Source organism: Nannobrachium achirus (assembly GCF_963921795.1).
Source record: "Nannobrachium achirus genome assembly, chromosome: 7".
In the NCBI taxonomy this organism is placed as follows: domain Eukaryota; kingdom Metazoa; phylum Chordata; class Actinopteri; order Myctophiformes; family Myctophidae; genus Nannobrachium; species Nannobrachium achirus.
Window position 1 is genome coordinate 65,956,535 of NC_137816.1, and position 18,202 is coordinate 65,974,736.

At 42.3% G+C, this 18,202-nt stretch overlaps 1 protein-coding gene across 1 annotated transcript in view; it reads left to right on the forward strand.

The window, feature by feature from the left end:
• LOC308288306 (cytochrome P450 3A56-like) overlaps nucleotides 1-2,491 on the forward strand; it is a 31,440-nt gene extending 28,949 nt beyond the window's left edge. The window contains exon 13 of the mRNA XM_080729709.1: nucleotides 987-2,491. Within this exon, the coding sequence (XP_080585835.1) occupies nucleotides 987-1,064 (78 nt within the window). The 3' untranslated portion in view covers nucleotides 1,065-2,491. The remainder of the gene's footprint in view (nucleotides 1-986) is intronic.
• Nucleotides 2,492-18,202: the final 15,711 nt, after the last annotated feature.

Here is an 18,202-nt window from a genome sequence, read left to right on the forward strand (position 1 = left end):
GTGTGTGTGTGTGTGTGCGCGTGCGTGGTGACAGTGCGCGCACACACACAACGTCCACATGCACGAAAAATAGCAGATCTACAAGCTCGAGTCGCAACGAGTCGCTTTCGCGACGCATTGTGAGCTTGTAGATCGGCTATGTAGCCGAGCTAGCCGTAGGCCACGGCAGTGCATTCTACTGAACTTCCGGCTGCAGTTTGGCTCCCATGGTGCGACGAATCTGCCGGGTGGAATTAGCCCTATTCACGACCCGCCCACTCAGCATCCCCCGGGTGCTGAAGTCCCGTTTTGAAGGGGTAAATCCTACCATAGCCTATGGAGTTAGCACAGAAATCGCAAATGTAATGCAATTTCCGAATAGTAAAGTATAAAATACGGCTAGCATGATCAAGAACACAAGATACTAAACGGCACAAAGCACTATAATTTACTTTACTGTTAGAAATAATGATTTGTTGGCTTTAAGTCCAGTATAGTTTCCCCTTCTAAATTGAAGTCAGCACCCGGGGAAAACTGAGAAACGGAAGTAGGTGGGCGGGCCGTGAATAAGGCTAATTGCGGGATAGCGAAAATGACGTAGATGTCTGTACCTTCTTTTTATTTACCTTGGGGCAAGCTGCCCAGATCACACATGTCTTCTTTTTCTTTTTTTTTTACTCTCAAAAAGTGCCTGTAATGTAGTGCATTTGAAACTACATTGCAGTGCACATCATGGTGTGATCACTGCTTCCCTCCTGTGAATTGTTTTATTTTTTATTTTTGTTTATTTTCTGTTTATTTCGTTGCTGAGTGAGGTCAGCAGACAAAGTGACGTGAGTGAGATGAAAAAACCTGGGTGAAATCTGCCAATCTCAACTGGAAACAAATGTCTGTCCTTGCCAAACATGAGTTTCCCTGAGTTCGGCCATTTCAGTAAAGACAACAAGCCCACTATAAACCCCTATTATATGCCGTTCTGATTTGAACTCCATGCTCTCCTCTTTCAGGTTCCCTTGGAGTTCAGCGCTCTGTTCCAGCCAGTTAAACCAATCCAACTGAAGTTTGTTCCGAGAAACGGTAACTAAGGAGAAGAAGAAACTGCCTCTACAAAATGAACGCTTGATGATGCTAAATCATTTGGTCTATGATTATGGCTAATTCTCCTTTTGCACAAAGTAGTGCAGCGCCAGATCCCTTATAGGCCGGCTTTACACTGCCACTGAAATCTAGCCTGAATCAGATCTGAGTCACTTCAAAAGTGGAATCCGATTTTTTTTAAATAGTCTAAATCCAAACATGTCACATGCAGGTCACATGAAATCCGATTTTGAAAAACCACATCCAGAGGTGGTTTCATATCCGATCCATATCGGATCTGAGGACATCTGACTCAGTCTGAAAGCAGCAACCACATCCACCCCATTGAGTTATATGGGTTATATGCAGGTCACATGCAAGTCACATCAAACTGGCCAAGCGTCACTTGCTGCGCAACCCGAGCGCGGAGCGCCGACGTCATTACAGAGCGCGATTATTTACTATTTGATTACAGCGCATATTACAGCGCGCTGAGCACATGAGAAAAACAAGAGAGGAGAGAGAAAACACGTGAGCTAAATAGATACAACCAGAGAGGAGAGCGAAACACAAGAGTGAAGAAAAGGAGAGAAAAAGTTTTTGTTGTTGTCGCTTGTCTGTTATGTTGCATTTCCTGAACACGTGATCAACTAGCATCAACGTTGTGACGTGACGTCATGGCGCCGACGTCGTTACCACGGTAACCAAAGCAGATATGTAGGACGCAGGGCAGCTTTGGGCTGACTCTGTTAAAATCAGTCAGAACGCACAGATCAGATCTGTGTCACTTGCAAATGCAGTGTGAAAAGTCGGGCCAAAAGATCAGATTTGAGAACCAAATCAGATTTGGGCTGGATTTGACTGCAGTGTAAAGCCGGCCAACCCTACCACTACTTCCTGTTCATCCACAGAGCATTGATTCTAGTTGTTTTCTCCAAAGCCCTCTCTGTCTCAGTGTCAAAGAAGCTTCACTCTACCCAATTTAACCCATTCAGAACGGCTACGCATTATTGTGTATCATTATTTTATGCTTTAACTATTGAAAAATAGCAGATTATATACAAGCTTGTAGATCTGCTATTTTTGAAAAATCGTGAAAATTGGAATTTTGACCCGATTCTATAAGTGTCTTTTGAATCCTTCTAAGATTTTTTTGAAAAACCTATGTTTCTATGTCAGCAATCTGGCCAGCCATCGTCAAAGAAAAGGTCCTTTTCACTTAACTGGAGCTCAGTTAGTCTGTTCTTGAGAGACTACTATGTCAGTGGTTCTCATACCTTTTCATGTGAAGGACCCCCAAAATTATATTTATTTGGCCACGGACCCCCATCTCAAAGTATTTAGTTCCAGGGACCACCCAGAAGCAAAATTTGAGTTACAAACATTCGCTTTGAAAATACATATATTCAAAGATTTGCACACATTTTCACGACTTTTTCAAAAATAGCAGATATACAAGCTCACAGCGCGGCACTCGGTGCCGCACTGTGAGCTTGTAGATCTGCTATTTTTCACTGGTTAAAGCATTCAATAATTCTAGGCCTTAAAGAGAGAGAGAGAGAACATGGTCGTGTGACCATCCCTTTGCATTGAGAGGGAACAGTGTTTCTCCTTTTAACCGTGTCTCGTCGTCTGTGTGTAACTGCGGCTGCCTGGCTGCTGCTGGGAAACCCTTCAGGTAAATGGTAAATGGTGCGTTTATATAGCGCTTTTATCCAAGGCGCTTTGCATAGATTGTGCATTACATTCACCCATTCACACACACATTCATACACCGGTGGCGGAGGAAACCATGCAAGGCACCAACCTGCTCACCGGGAGCAATTAGGGGTTCAGAGTCTTGCTCAAGGACTCTTCGACATTAACTCAGGAGGAGCCCGGATTCGAACTGGGAACCCTTCGGGAACCCTTCGTGCTCTAATAAGGGTTTCTCTACCCCTGTGCAGTGGCCTCTCTGCTGTGATGGGTTGTGTGATGCCAGCTCCAAACAACTCGCACAACAGATAAACTTTATTCAACTTGAAGAATGTATACGCATATTCGCGTCGCGCTAGATGTGTATAGCCAAACGCATAAACATTTCCTACCGTATTTTCCTCCTTTTTTGGGTTGTTTATTCACGTCGCATTGCTAATTCGCCAACGTGTAAAGATGACCTTTACTATGCATTCCATGTCTATAATTTGTTATAAACATACTTATATAATGCATTATACTCTGTATAATTATGGTTATAAGCACTCTGAAATGCTCATAATGCTTCACAACAATCATTCACAAGCGTTGTATGATGTGCTCACAGTCAAATTATTGTTATGATCAGTTGTAAGTGTATTCATCATACAGTCGGGAGTATACACCTGATCATCATACAGTGCCTAATGTACACTGGTGGTGGACATTTTGGTACACTACACACGTCTAGCATCCCATGTGGTCAGCAGGGATCCATTTTTCCACTGTAAAGGTCTTTGCACACAGGCGCGTTTATCCGCGCGGATAAAACGGACAATTTCATTTTTTTTAAAAAGAAAACAATGATTCTCTACGACCTCATGCACACCGGATCCGAATTAGCCGTGCGACGAGTGGCTGCGGCCGTGCGTTTCTCTCTCTCGATTGAACCCAGTTCGATTCGTGCGTCTTGTCGCATGCGGTAAAAAACTCATCAGTCCTTTTATGACTCCTTTTGGGATCCGCAGCGCCGATTCCGCACAGCATTGCACACCAAATCCAATGCGTTTTATTCATGCAGCAAACGAAAAAAAAAACGCAACTGTCCTGTGTGCAAAGGGCTTTATGCTGACAACATGCAATACATGGACATCGCATGGACATCGCACCAAAGGCAATGTGTCCTAATTTATTTATTGTCATGTCTCTCCAATAAGCACTGGTTTCCCCAGAATTTCCTCTTGTTAAATGAGGCAAATTCTGAGATTATTTTATTTGCCTTATTAAACTGTATTTGCCTGTGACAGCTGACATTTTACCCTTTGGTGATTATTGTTTTATTCAAAATTTGCTTTGTTTGCTACTGTACCTCTCTGTAAAGCACTTTGGAACTTTATCTGGAAGAGCGCTATACAAATAAATTAATTGTTAATTATCATTTGTAATTCATTGTAATAATTTTTATAAGACTTCATTATTGCACCTTTAATGCATTATAATCACTGTTCAAATGCATTTATACTGTGAATACCGTGTTGAGAGTTACAAAGGTTACAGAGCAAGGATTTGGGGGTCATCAACATGTCCATACATTTGTCTGTGGCAAGACTTGCTTGGTCTTCTCTATTTTAGGGACTGCTCTGGTAGAGAGCATTCTCTCCCTTAGCCACCATGCAGCCATGTGGCCCACTGTGTTTAGATTTTTAGTTATGCTTTGTTTTTGCATCCACCACCTCGCACACCACCTCGCACAATGCAAACATACGCCACACTACTGGTTACTAACTGATCTTTGTACATTTTCAGTAATTCTTTTGACTTCAGCTAATAAACGTGATTTTTCTGCTTTAAACCAGTGTAGACTCTCTCCTTTTGTTGCTAGCCTCGAGTAATAATCGAATAATCAGCTTTCATAAGCCAAAGCACATGATGTTAGTTATTTGTCTTGGTCAGAGTGAACTGCACACTCACAGAGGGAACTATTTCTGGGCAAATGATGTGTTTTATATGAAAAACATTTTGTTATGCACATACCAATTTTGGTCTAGTAACCAAATAAATATTGAGAAACAGAAATTGAAATCGATTGCCGACTGAAAAGAGGGGGATAAATAGTAGGCTACCTATGTGTGTTGTAATAGGGAGATCTGAATCATGACTTGCTTGCGTATATGTGCTACTATTTGTAACCTAACACGTAACAAACTATTGAAGATCCATTACTGACTTGTTTCATTTATGTCGATACTTACATCAGGGGTTTTCAAACCCTTTTGACTCGGGACACCCCAGTAAATAATCTCTTCGTCCACAGCACCCCTGAATTCCCCTGTTTTTTTGGGGGGGGAATTTTATGTATTACGCTTCTTAAATATGCACATCTTTCCACCCGTGATACGGCATGTCACTGAGAAATGTCCGTTTCCATCAGAACTGACTGAAAATAACTTTGTAGTCGATGTTTAACCACTTGAAGCCCCGCAACCCTATTCTGGGGGGAAGGTTCACCAAAAATATCTACAAGCTCACAACGCGTCACAAATGGATCTGTAAGTTATTGTTAAACACCTGCATTGCTTAAAGTTATACTGTGTAAGTTGCTAAACTAGTGGTCAGTAGCGGTATTGCTTTTTTCGGCCGTTTTTCGCCCGGAGTCACTCGCGGACCACCGCCGCGGACCACCGGAGCGGCGCCGCAAACCCCCGCGACCGATACAAATCCGTGGAGGGGTAGAACGCATCTTTTCTGGCCAGGATTTGGGGATTAAGAGGTTAAGAATCCTTCACCATGGAGCGCTCCCTAGCTCCGCTTCAGCCAATCAAAAGCTTCGGTGGGCGGGGTTTCCCTGGAGCTCGGGTGTCATTTCCAATCACGCGTAGCTGAGCGAGGCTACTTCCTGAAGACGCGGCAGATAAGCTGTGATTGGCCGGTAGTGTATCATGTGTGTATGATTCGCAATGTGATTGGCCAACGTATACAGATGACGCAGATGACGCTATTTTTCCGCGAAAACCGGACCCCGGCAAGGATCATAGAAAACATATAAAGAGAAGGCTTTAGACGCTGAAAATAACGGCGTGGGTGTTCTAAAACTTTAGCGATTTAACATTTAGGACAATTTTAAGATTTGTTTTATAAAAAAAGTTACATGGTATAACTTTAAAGGGGAAGACCACCCATTTTCAATATTGAACTATGTCATTAATATACCTTAGAGGAGTTGTGTGGAAATAGAAAAAAAAGTTCCCCCTTTTCTGTGTTGCCTAGAACCGGAGGATTGATTTTGGGGTTTGTAGTGTAAAGTACAACGGTGTGATGTCATCAAGTTCTACTTTACAATACAAACCCCAAAATCAATCCTCCAGTTCTAGGCAACACAGAAGGGGGGGAACTTTTTTTTTTCTATTTCCACACAACTCCTCTAAGGTATATTAATGACATAGTTCAATATTGAAAATGGGTGGTCTTCCCCTTTAATTTACAAGAGGTCAACACAATTAGAGAATGAAGAAGAAATGTTATTTTGATCAACGGTTGCCTGTTATCTCTCCTATTTTACCACATCAATGTGGACAAAATTGGACTAAATCTTTATCCGACCGATAACAAAATAGTTATCCCAAGTTTGGGGTCTGAGAGGCTAAATCTCATCAGATGCTGGTCCGTGGCTCAAACACCCAATAAATAATGGACCTTGACATGAAAGAGGTTGAAAACCTCTGCTGTAGGCAACCAGACTTAATTGTTCTTGTCCATTTTTGAGCGGTGCAAGCGCTCCTACACACTGGAGAGTGTCTGTGTGTTACTACCTACCGCTATGTTACTATCCTACTATTCATGCAATCTGGCTAACCATCGTCAAATAAAAGGGAACGCCCTCTCTGTTTTGTTCCTTTTCATCTGATCCATTCTGACTTGCGCTGCATCAGAATCTGTTCTTGAGAGATTACTATCTGTTAGCCTGGCCTGCAACACAGCTGCAGCCACCGGGTGGTGCTGTTGAGCAGCCTTGAAATGTACACATGCATGCATGCATGCATGCACACTCATGCACACACACACACGCACACACACATGGAGTGGTATTGGTGAACAATGAATGCTTCCAATTGATCCAGATGATAAAGGAACCTAGTCATGAGGTAATTTGTACCTAATTTGGTGAACTCGAAGCTCTTTGGGCGGCCGAGCGTCTAGTCGGCGCCCTGGCCAACTCAGGAACAATGTAAATAGGGAATGAATGCCCCGCCCTTTAATGCAAACCCCATTATACCTGTTGTCATCTCATCTCATCTCATCTGTTTGCGTGTATGCCCATATATGGAGATATCTGTCTGTCTATGTCCATTTTATGCCCATACTGTAGGCCTATATGGAGATCTCTGTAGGACCCGTTTTGACCATCTGTTTGCCTGTGTCCATTTATGCCCATATATGGAGTTATCTGTCTGTCTGCGTCCATTTTATGCCCATATATGGAGATCTCTGTAGGGCCTGTATTGACCATCTGTTTGCCTGTGTCGCATTAATGCTCATATATGGAGATATCTGTATCTCTCTGTCTGCATCCATTTTATGCCCATATATGGAGATCTCTGTATCTGTTTGTCTGTGTCCCTTTATGCACATTATGGAGATCTCTGTATCTGTCTGTGCCCCCTGTTTTTGTTTTTTTGATTGATTGATTGATTGATTGATTGAAGACTTTATTAGAAGTTTGCATAGGAAAAGGTACAGTTTCATGACGGTACAGTTCACTGGTACAAGGTCTACTAAAAGGAGATCCTAGAAAAGACTACGCTTATTTATTATCTCTGGGTTCCTGCGCAAGTGATGACATTTCGTTACCATTGAGCTAATAGAGCCTGCCTGCTTGCTCAGGGGATAAATTGAATCCTGACCGTCTTGCATTGCATCAGTCACACGGTCCTGTAGGTTCACACTCTATAACATCCGTAAAATCAGACCTTTCCTCACCCAGGAGGCAGCCCAGCTCCTCATCCAGACATCTGTCATATCAAAACTTGACTATTGTAACTCTCTCCTCACTGGTCTCCCGGCATGTGCACTTAAACCTCTCCAACTGATCCAAAATGCCGCGGCACGACTGGTCTTCAACCAGCCTAAGTTCTCACATGTCTCTCCCCTTCTCCGCAGCCTCCACTGGCTTCCGGTTGCGGCCCGCACGGAATACAAAACACTGATGCTGACCTTCAAAGCAGCCAAAGGTATGGCTCCTCCATACCTCCAAAACCTGATCAACCCCTACACCCCCACCCGTTCACTTAGATCAGCCAACACAGGGATGCTGACAGAACCCTCGCTAAAAACCCCAGGGCAAAAATCCACTCGTCCATGACAGGTTGCCCTCCTGGCCCCCAAGTTGTGGAATAAACTCCCTGTCGCACTTAGAACAACGGACTCACTCGCTAGCTTTCACCGTGGACTGAAGATTCACCTTTTCAGACTCCACCTAAACCCTTAGCACTACTCGAAAAATCAATGACCATACATGAAGCTAGTTAGCATTTGTTTTTAGGTTTTTTTAAGAAACCTTTTTTCTTTACGGATTATATTGTTTTTTCTAGATAGATATTCATTTGCATTTGTTATATTGCTGTTGATGTACTGACATATTATCTTGTTTATTATTGTGATGTTTTATCTGCTTATTGTAAGTCGCTTTGGATTAAAAGCGTCTGCTAAATGCCTAAACTGTAAACTGTAAACTGACCGTCAGGTGAGAATTCGTGTCAGATCCTGTGTGTAGGTGAGACATGACCTTTGACACAAAGGTAAAAACACATTTGTTTCTGTACTTTGCATTAGTTTATTGTTGTCATCCCGTACAACCCACCTGTGCTGCCCCCTGCTGGGTCACTCATCACAACCCACCCACAATTCTCACTCTACTCTGCTCTCTGCTCTGTAGGCCAGTCAATCTAAGATAAAAAAGGGCCTGACCCAAAAGAAATTGCAATAGTAATGGTTCAAGGTTTTTTATGATCCTTAGGGTCATCCAAATAACATATTAAAATTTGTGAATTATATATTTAGTGGATCAAGGTGAATTCAGGGGGTTCAAGTTTAGGTCCATTCACTTACTATACAGGAAAAAAAGACCCCCAAATAATCTTATTTAAGTAGCATGTGAGGGGTCTAACTAGGGTTTTTTCATGATTCTGAATCCATTGCAAGCATTTGTTTTGCACGCAAAACATTCCTTGGGCTAGAAACGGACACTTCAAAACTATGGATTAGTGATGAGTCATCACTTTTCTGGGGCCAGCTCCGTTTTGTGGTGTCTGCTTTTAACCTGACGAATGTTTTTCATGCAAAACAAATGCTTGCAATGGATTCAGGATCATGAAAAACCCCTAGTTAGACCCCTCACATGCTACTTAAAGAAGACTTTTTGGGGGTCTTTTTTTTCCTGTAGTGAATGGACTCAAACATGAACCCCCTGAATTTACCTTGATCCACTAAATATATATTTCACAACTTTTAATATGTTATTTGGATGACCCTAAGGATCATAAAAAACCTTGAACCACTATTGCAATTTATTTTGGGTCAAACCTTAGATTGACTAGCCTACTGTCACCAAAATGTGGAATGAATACCCTGACACCATCCAACCCATTATAAATCGTCCTCAAGTAAAGACCCCCTTAGACTGTGAACACATCCCTGTCACTCTGGATTTGAACCACTTTAACAATCATTTTTTATGCTTTAACTATTAAAGAAATATTTTTTGAAAAATCATGAAATGTGTGCAAATCTTTGAATGTATACTATCTTAAAAGCAAACATTTTTAACTAATCTTTCTTTCCCAGGGTCCCTGGAATAAAATATTTTGAGATGGGGGTCCGTGGTCAAATACGGTACATATACTTCTAAGGGTCCTTGACATTAAAAGGTTTGAGCACCACTGATATAGAAACATACGATTTTCAGAAAATGTTAGGATTTAGAAGACCTTTTTGGGGTATTTTTCAGGTCTTATCATGGGTTAAAGATGTGAATCACTGGTGTCTCTTTCAAAACTCACCTGACAAAACATCAAGGTGACTCAAAGAGGAGGTCAATGTTAATTCCAATTGAAAGGAGGTGTCATTCACTGCTGCTGTTTTTCCTTGTTATCCTTTGTATCAGAGAGGTGTAATATCAGACATATAGGGGGTGGCAAAATAAATGGTTAATATAAGCCTATTTCTAAAATAGCAAAATTAGTTGATCTACAAGCTCTCAACGCGACGCGTTGATCCACTATTTTAACTATTTGTTTGGGAGCGAAAAGAGAAAATGTTCAACTATAATGACATTCCCAAAATAATACCTGGAACACGCCTGAGTCACGTTAGATTTTAACCACTTTAATCATTATTTTATGCTTTAACTTTAGAAAAATAGCAGATTTACAAGCTCACAGCGAGCTTGTAGATCTGCTATTTTTGAAAAATCGTGAAAATGAGTGAAAGTCTTTGAATATATTTGACCCGATCTTTGCCCCAACTTCCAAATCCTTCCCCTAAATCATGCAGTTCTCAAACTTTTTCATGTCAAGGACCCCCAAAATTACATGTATTTGGCCATGGACCCCCATCTCAAAATATGTTGTTCCAGGGACCACCCAGAAGCAAATATTAAAGTTACAATTGTTAGCTTTTAAGTAGATATATTCAAATGATTTTTCAAAAATAGCAGATTGTATATCTGCTATTTTTCTGTAGTTAAAGCAGTCAATAATCCTATAGGCCTAAATGGATTAAACAATGAAAGGCTTGTCTAAATGTTGCCATGCCCACTGACAAGTGGCATGCCCAAAATAGGGACTCCAGTCCCAACGCTTGTGACAAATGCTTGTAGTGTAGTGGCCCTGATCAGTGTTGCCAGATTTTGCGAGAGAAACAAGCAACCAGCTCTATGAAAACAAGCCCAATAGGGCACTAATAGGCCATTATGAACACTCTAACCTAATGTATACATTGAAAATAGCAGATCTGGGGCGCCTGCTGGCCTACTGGTCCAGGCGCATACCACATATAGGCATTGCCACATAAGCATTGATGCCTGACGGCGTCGCTGGTTCGATCCCCGATCCGGACGACCTTTGCCGCATGTCACTCCCCCCATTTCCTGTCAGTCTACTGTCCTATCCAAATAAACAAATCTTTAAAAAAAGCAGATCTACAAGCTCTGAAACATTCTAACAACTCAAATCCGGTACGATACGGGGCTCCCTGGCACGAAACATTTTCATGACATGAAACTATGTGAGAACCACTGGTTAGAATAGTGAAGCAAGCTCAAATAAGCAACTACACTTTGCAACTACTTTAGAAAGAAAAAAAAAAAAAGCAACCCACAACCAATATTTACCAGCAACTTTACAGAAAAACAAGCCCAATGTCACTTATAATAATGGGACATGGCAACACAGGCCCTGATGAGGGTCTTGTGAGATGGCCTGTAGAAGAGAGCAGGTGCTGGGGGGGGGGGAGCACAGGTGTTGTAGTGTTGATTGACAACCATCAACTGCAGTTGTGATTTTTCTCACTTAGTAGTCAAGGACCCACAAGCCCAAAAGCTCAAGGAATAGGGGTGATACCTGTGATGTCTTGCCGTACTTTTTATTTCTGTTTTATCTATTAGTTTGTTCATTAAGGTCGACAGAATGAGAGGCCTACTCTGCCGGAAACATTGCGAAAAAAAGTTATGGCCATTTGTATATTCACTGTCCCATTGACTTCACTATACAGGAAATGAAAAATATTAAAAGAAAATAAATGTGCTTTAAGTAGCATGTGAGGGGTCAAACTAGGGATTCTTCATGATTCTGAATCCATTGCAAGCATTTGTTTTGCATGAAAAACATTCCTAGGGCAAAATATCGGCCCCCCCAAAGCTGTGAAAAGTGAAGATTTTTTGATGACTCATCACTTTTTACAATTTTGGAGGGCAAAAATTTAGCCCAAGGAATGTTTTTCATGCAAAACAAATGCTTGCAATGGATTCAGAATCATGAAGAACCCCTAGTTTTACCCCTCACATGCTACTTAAAGCACATTTATTTTTTGTATTCTTTTCCTGTATAGTGAAGTCGATAGGACAGTGAATATGGTCATAACCTTTTTTCGCGATGTTTCCGGCAGAGCAGGCCTCTCATTCTGTGGACCTTAATGACTAAACTAATAGATAAAACAGAAATAAAAAGTACGGCAGAACATCACAGGTCCCCTCCCATTATCAGGGACTGGGTCCCTGACTAGAGTGGAAAGTTGGCTTTTTGGAGACCATGCAGACCTCATCCCTCTCCAGGGGAGTCAATTGGGTATGGCAGGGGTATGCAGCTGCCATACCCTGTGTCCAGGGGGGTCCAGGGGTATGCAGCTGCCATACCCTGTGTCCAGGGGGGGAAATAAAAGTTACTTTTAAATATAAATCCATGAATGTCTCTTTGTCTAGCTGTGCTGGTTACAAATGGAACCAAATGGTTCCATGTGTACACTCTCAGACCCATAAGGGACCATTTGGAACGCCCTCAAGGACACCTTGAGACCCACTGGTCTAGTGAAGTTTCCAGTGAGCCAACATGACACAATATCAGCACCCTGACTCTGTTTGAGCAGAATGGAACAGAGCCTTCATAAGTATTGTTGTTAAGACCTGTGTTGGAAGTAGGGAAGGGGCCAGATTTCTTTCCATTATGCCTGCTGTGCATAGAACCAATCCAATTCAATTCAATTCAATTCAAAAGGGCTTTATTAGATTAAGAAAATGTAGCTTAGGCCTACATTGCCAACGCAAAAGTGGACCAAAACAATAAAAAACAAAACAATTTACAATTAAATGGGAATTTGTAAACAGAGCTGTCTTGCATTGCAACTCAGAGGGAAGACTACCATCATGTGAAACTATAAACATTTAGCATTTAACATCAGAAATAGTTATGCATCTAGGATTGGTATAAACTTTTGACACCAGTGTTTCAGTATTTTGCATTCACTTGGTATGAAAACCATTGCTAAAGAATAGCAAGTTTTTTCAAATGAAATTAATGGTAGTTCTTCTCTCTCTCTCTCTCTCTCTCTCTCTCTCTCTGTCTCTGTGTGTGTGTCTCTCTCTTTCTCTCTCTCTCTCTCTGCATTCTCTCTGCCCCCCACCCTCTCTCTCTCTCTCTGTCTGTCTGTCAGTCAGTCTTCAGTTACAACATTAGAAAAGTGTTCACACAGTGATATGCTGATACTGATGCATACACTGTAGATCATTTTTTACAGCAGTCGCTGATGGGTAGACACAGCTGAAGGTAATAATAACATTAATTGAGGGTAATTGAGAACCAGTACTAGTTAGTTAATGCAGTGTTTCTCAACCACTTTGCCTGGGGACCTTTGGTGTGCCCCTGAGAAGGGTCAAGTGTGCCCCTTGGAACTGCTTGAAAGCAAGTATTGTATTTATCATTTTAAAAATGATTTAAACTAGTGTAAACAGACGATCTACAAGCACACAACGCCTCGCACCGCGAGGCTTTGTCTGCTTGTAGATCTGCTGTTTTCACTACTGTTGTGCGACAGCCTTGTATGATGAAACGTACAAATTTGAAACTAGGAGATACAAGGTTTCTTCCCGACAGTGACACCCCCGTATTATGTTGGTGTGCCCATGGATTCTTGGGACATGAAAAGTGTGCCCATGCAGAAAAAAGGTTGAGAAACACTGTCCTAATGTACCATACATACTGTATCATAGTTAATCAGTGTCATACATATTCTGAAGACATCCTGGAGACTTGACATTCAGTAATTGGGTCTTATGATCAAAATATTATTAATATCTCAAATTTTCCATGGACACATTTGTGAGTTGTCCGTGTGTACGGACATATTGATGACCACTGACAGATACAGGGAACACCTCAAGGAAACAATTAACCATTTAAGACTTTAGACTGATTCTAATGCCTTCGAAACCAGTAGTTCTCACACTTTCGACATTTTTCCAAACACTTTCAATTTCAAACAGCAGATCTGCAAGCTCAGCTTGTATATCTGCTATTTTTGAATATAGCCAAACGATTAACCTATTAAGCTTCTATTTGATTTTGGCTGCCTTCAAAAGAAAAGGGCGGGTACCAGGTTCATGTCTGCTGTGAAAAGTCTCCATTAATTAACCATACAATCGAGAGAAATGGGAATTAATGGGAGACTTTGTCATCATTTGTGTCTATAGGTGACACAATGTAAATGTCTCAATAGAAGAGACAAAATACAACCACCTTATACCAAGTTATATGCTCTACCATACAGATTGGAAAAAATGTAAATGTATTAATTAACTTTAACAGAGAAATTCCCCTTTCTGTCTCTATCAGCCATTTGAATTTTGCTCCTACATTTCCCATCATGCATTGTATCACAGGAAAGCATCGGCATGGGAAACGCATTCCACACATCAGTCAAATGGCGATCAAGGACATGTCACTTCCACTGACGTAGCTGCTAAAAACCAGGAAGTAGTAAGGATTGTAGTTTTTTAGTTTTTTTTTTAAACACTCACAGATTTGACTCCAGTGCCATCATCACTGTAGTAAAACCTTTCAGCGAAACTTCAGCAGCATTTCAGAGACACAGACAAAGACTGTCCATCAACTATGTTTTTATTACATCACTTTATATTCACGTTCTGTGTTGTTGACACAAACAGAAGTTCGAACAAATAAATGTAAAAATCACACCCAATGTGAAGTGATACACAATTTGTGTTCATTTCATTAAAGGAGTAGTTCACCACTTTTCAACCTGTCTTCGTATAATAGGTCCTCACTAATGTTCATGATAAAAAAAATGTGATATTTTATCATGAACATTAGTGAGGACCTATTATATGAAGATAGGTTGAAAAGTGGTGGAGTTCCCCTTTAAGCGTCCAGCGAAGCTTGGCCAATGTGATATGTACAAACAGACACTTATTGACCAATCACAGTCCAGACAGACACGGGACAAACAGACAAAGCCAGATGTAGGAGCGGTTAGCACCGCTCCAAAAAAAAAAAAAAAAAAACAATACAGATGAATTAACCTTACGGAACAAAAATCTCCTGGTGCATATAAGAACCTGTCCTGTTATTTTCACCAGAAGATCAGATCTTTGGAATCCCCAGGAAGAAAGGTGTAAGGCTATTTTCCACTCTACTCTGAGTCTCCAGCTGCCCCTGGGAATGAGTTAAGAGCTGTCAGCTGTGCCCTACAGGGCTGCTCGGTCGGCAGGACCGCTGGGCTCTGGGTTCAATACCCGGGTATGCACCACCAGCTCAGCGTTTCAGTACACAGCACGTTCAGTAAGCCTATGGAGAGCTGATGGTAGGTGTGGCGCTCCACCTCAACAATCCATCTCCCAGGGGTGCATCGGGGCAAAGAAGAGGACTGACCCAGCTAGCCTCGTTGCTCGATCGATACCGTCTACGTGTAAAAAGAAAGATGTAAAAATAAAAAGTGCAGCCAGGTGGACAAACAAACACTCCTTTGAAGAGGAGTTGGTGTCGTCCGTCAGTCTGTCTCTACTTCCAGCTGGCTTGAATGTGAGTCTTCTTACTACGTCTAACTACTACACCTGCTGCACCCCCTCCACCCCCCACCCCACCCACGTTAGCCCCACTGACCTCCTCTCTCCTCAACAACTGCCTACCGAGTCGACCCCCCCCCCCCCCCCCCCCCCCCCCCATTTACATTTTAGGCGTTTCGCAGACAGACTCTTGACTGCAGCAACTCACAACAAGTGCTTAAAAGTAGCTTACCACTCTCTGCCCCCCCCCCCCCAACCCTCCCTTTCACACACACACACACACACACACACACACACACACACACACACACACACACACATGCACACGCACACACACAGGGGGGTCGCACCAAATTCTGGGCCCTGGATGCAAGGATTCACTGCGGGCCCCGGCCCCCCCATGAATGTTCTTCATAGGGGGAGGGGGGTTTAACCCATTTAGACTGGGAACGCATTATTATGCAATATTTTGTGCTTTAACTATTGAAAAATAGCAGATATAAGCTCACAGTGCGGCTCAAAGCGCTGCGAGCTTGAAGATTTGTGCAAGTCTTTGAATATTTCAAATCCTTCTAAGGTTTTTTCGAAAAACCTATGTTTCTATGCTAGTGGTGCTCAAACCTTTTCATGCGAAGGACCCCCAAAATGATATGTATTTGGACACGGACCCGCATATCAAAATATTTAGTTACAGGGACCCCCAGAAGCCATTTTTGATTTGCAGACATTTTCACAACTTTTCTAAAAAATAGCAAATCTACAAGCTTGCAGCACGGCACTCGGTGCCGCACTGTGGGCTTGTGTATATCTGCTATTTTTGGAGCTGTGTGCAGCTCCCTATTCGTGGCTGTGTGGGTCTGTGTGTGTGTGTGTGTGTCTGTGTGTGTGTGTGTGTGTATGTAGCCTGACTTCGGCGCGTAACTAGTGCCGCACCATTTACGCCACTCGCGCAATATATACATCAAAATGTGCGGCTCGGCCGGGAATGGTGTTCTATTACCTTTCGTTCCGATCCGCCTTACCATGCCGACGTAATCGGCAAAAAACGACGCTTAATTGTCCCCATTGACTTATAATGGGACAATGCAAGAAATCACTTTCAAGTATTTTTCTCTCGTAAACCATAGGAGCTACAGTTTCAAACCTCGGAGAGGAGATTCATAATGATTTTAAGAATGAATCGAAAAATAATTACATCACTCGGCCTCATGGTGGCGCTATAACGGCCCACTTTACGTTTTGCCCCGTAACTCTTGAACCGTAGATCGGAAAATTAAAATTCTTTTTTCCCTGGATTCCTAGGGTCAAGACGCATCTCCCCATATAGGCCACGCCCATTTGCGCCAGGATAGATTTTCCGCCATCTTGAATTTTCTCCAAAACACACTTTTTGCTCCTTTTCCTACATATTTTCTTCAAATGTCACAAAAATCGGTACACATGATCTACACACACACACACACACACACACACACACACACAGCTCCACTTCACACGGGTGTGATTTTTCAATAGCTAAAGTGTAAAACAATTAAGGCCCCTCCACCTTGGGCCCTAGTAACTCGGTCCCCCACCTTGTGACGCCCATGCACACACACACACACACACACACACACACTTGCACATGCGCGTACACACACACACACATACATTCTCTACCTCTCTCTGCTCTGATCCTTACCCCACCCATACCTCTCTCTCTCTCTTTCTAACCCTTCTCAGTTTCTCTACTCCTCTTACGGTGTGTCCCATAACCCCCACCCCACCCCACCCCCAACGGAGTGCCAGTGCCTACGGAGTGTCCCCCGTCCCACCTCCTCTTACGGAGTTGCGGAGTCCCCATGACCCTATTGGGTTAAGCTGGGTAACAAATGATGTGTGTCATTCTTACTGTGAGACCATAAAACCTTTGAATATTAATGCTGGCCTAGCGGTTAAGATGTGTATGACACACTTTCCTGCATGTCACTCCCTGCCTCTCGCTCTCTCCCTGTTTCCTATCACTGGTTCTACCTATCAATAAAGGCAGGAAGGCCCAAAACATGTCTTATGTAATCCCTAGCCTCCTTCAAAATTGGTATGAAAAGTCACCTTCAGACAGCTGCTACCCGTGACTTGTAAATAGACTAAGCCCCCCCCCCCCCTTTTCTTTTTTTCTGCCTTTGTATTTGATGTTATGCTTTTGAAACTGATATTATCCTAGATAAAGTACTATGTTCTATCCGTCTGTCTTTCAATGTTATATGAGATACTTAAAGTGTGGTTCCTGTGGAAATAAGCCTCGGCTTTCTAGGATCTCCTTTTAGTTGACCTTGTACCAGTGATTTGTACTGTCATGAAACTGTACTTTTTTCTATTGCAAACTTCTAATAAATTCTTCAATCAATCAATCAATCAATACATTATACTGATACAGGGAACAGAGGTCAGAGAGAGGGGAGACATGCATGGCGGGAGTGGGATTGGAACTCAGGTTCAGTGCACTAACTGTGTGAGTCACCAGGCAGGCACACATGGTTCTACGTATTTCATTTGGGTTTTTATCATTCAAACAACAACCTACAATAGCCAATGAAAACGGCATGAACCTACGGACACCGGAAGTGGCGGAAGTGCTGCGGTTAACGGAGGTTACGTCATGCGTTGCAGTCCGTTTACATAAAGATTGTAGCTCTTAACTCACTCTTAATAGGTGTCCTTTGTCAGAATCCATGTTTTTGTTTGGATATTGTTTATTATGAGCGCAACCGATGGGTCGGGAGAAGTAGAACAGTTTTTTTCGCCAGCGGGAAATATGAAAAAAACAATAACATCCGGTGAAATTCTCCCGGCGGAAGTAGCACTGTTTCATGCCGTTTCAGCCTATGGTCGTTAATAGGCTTTTCTCTTCGCAGATGAGTAAGC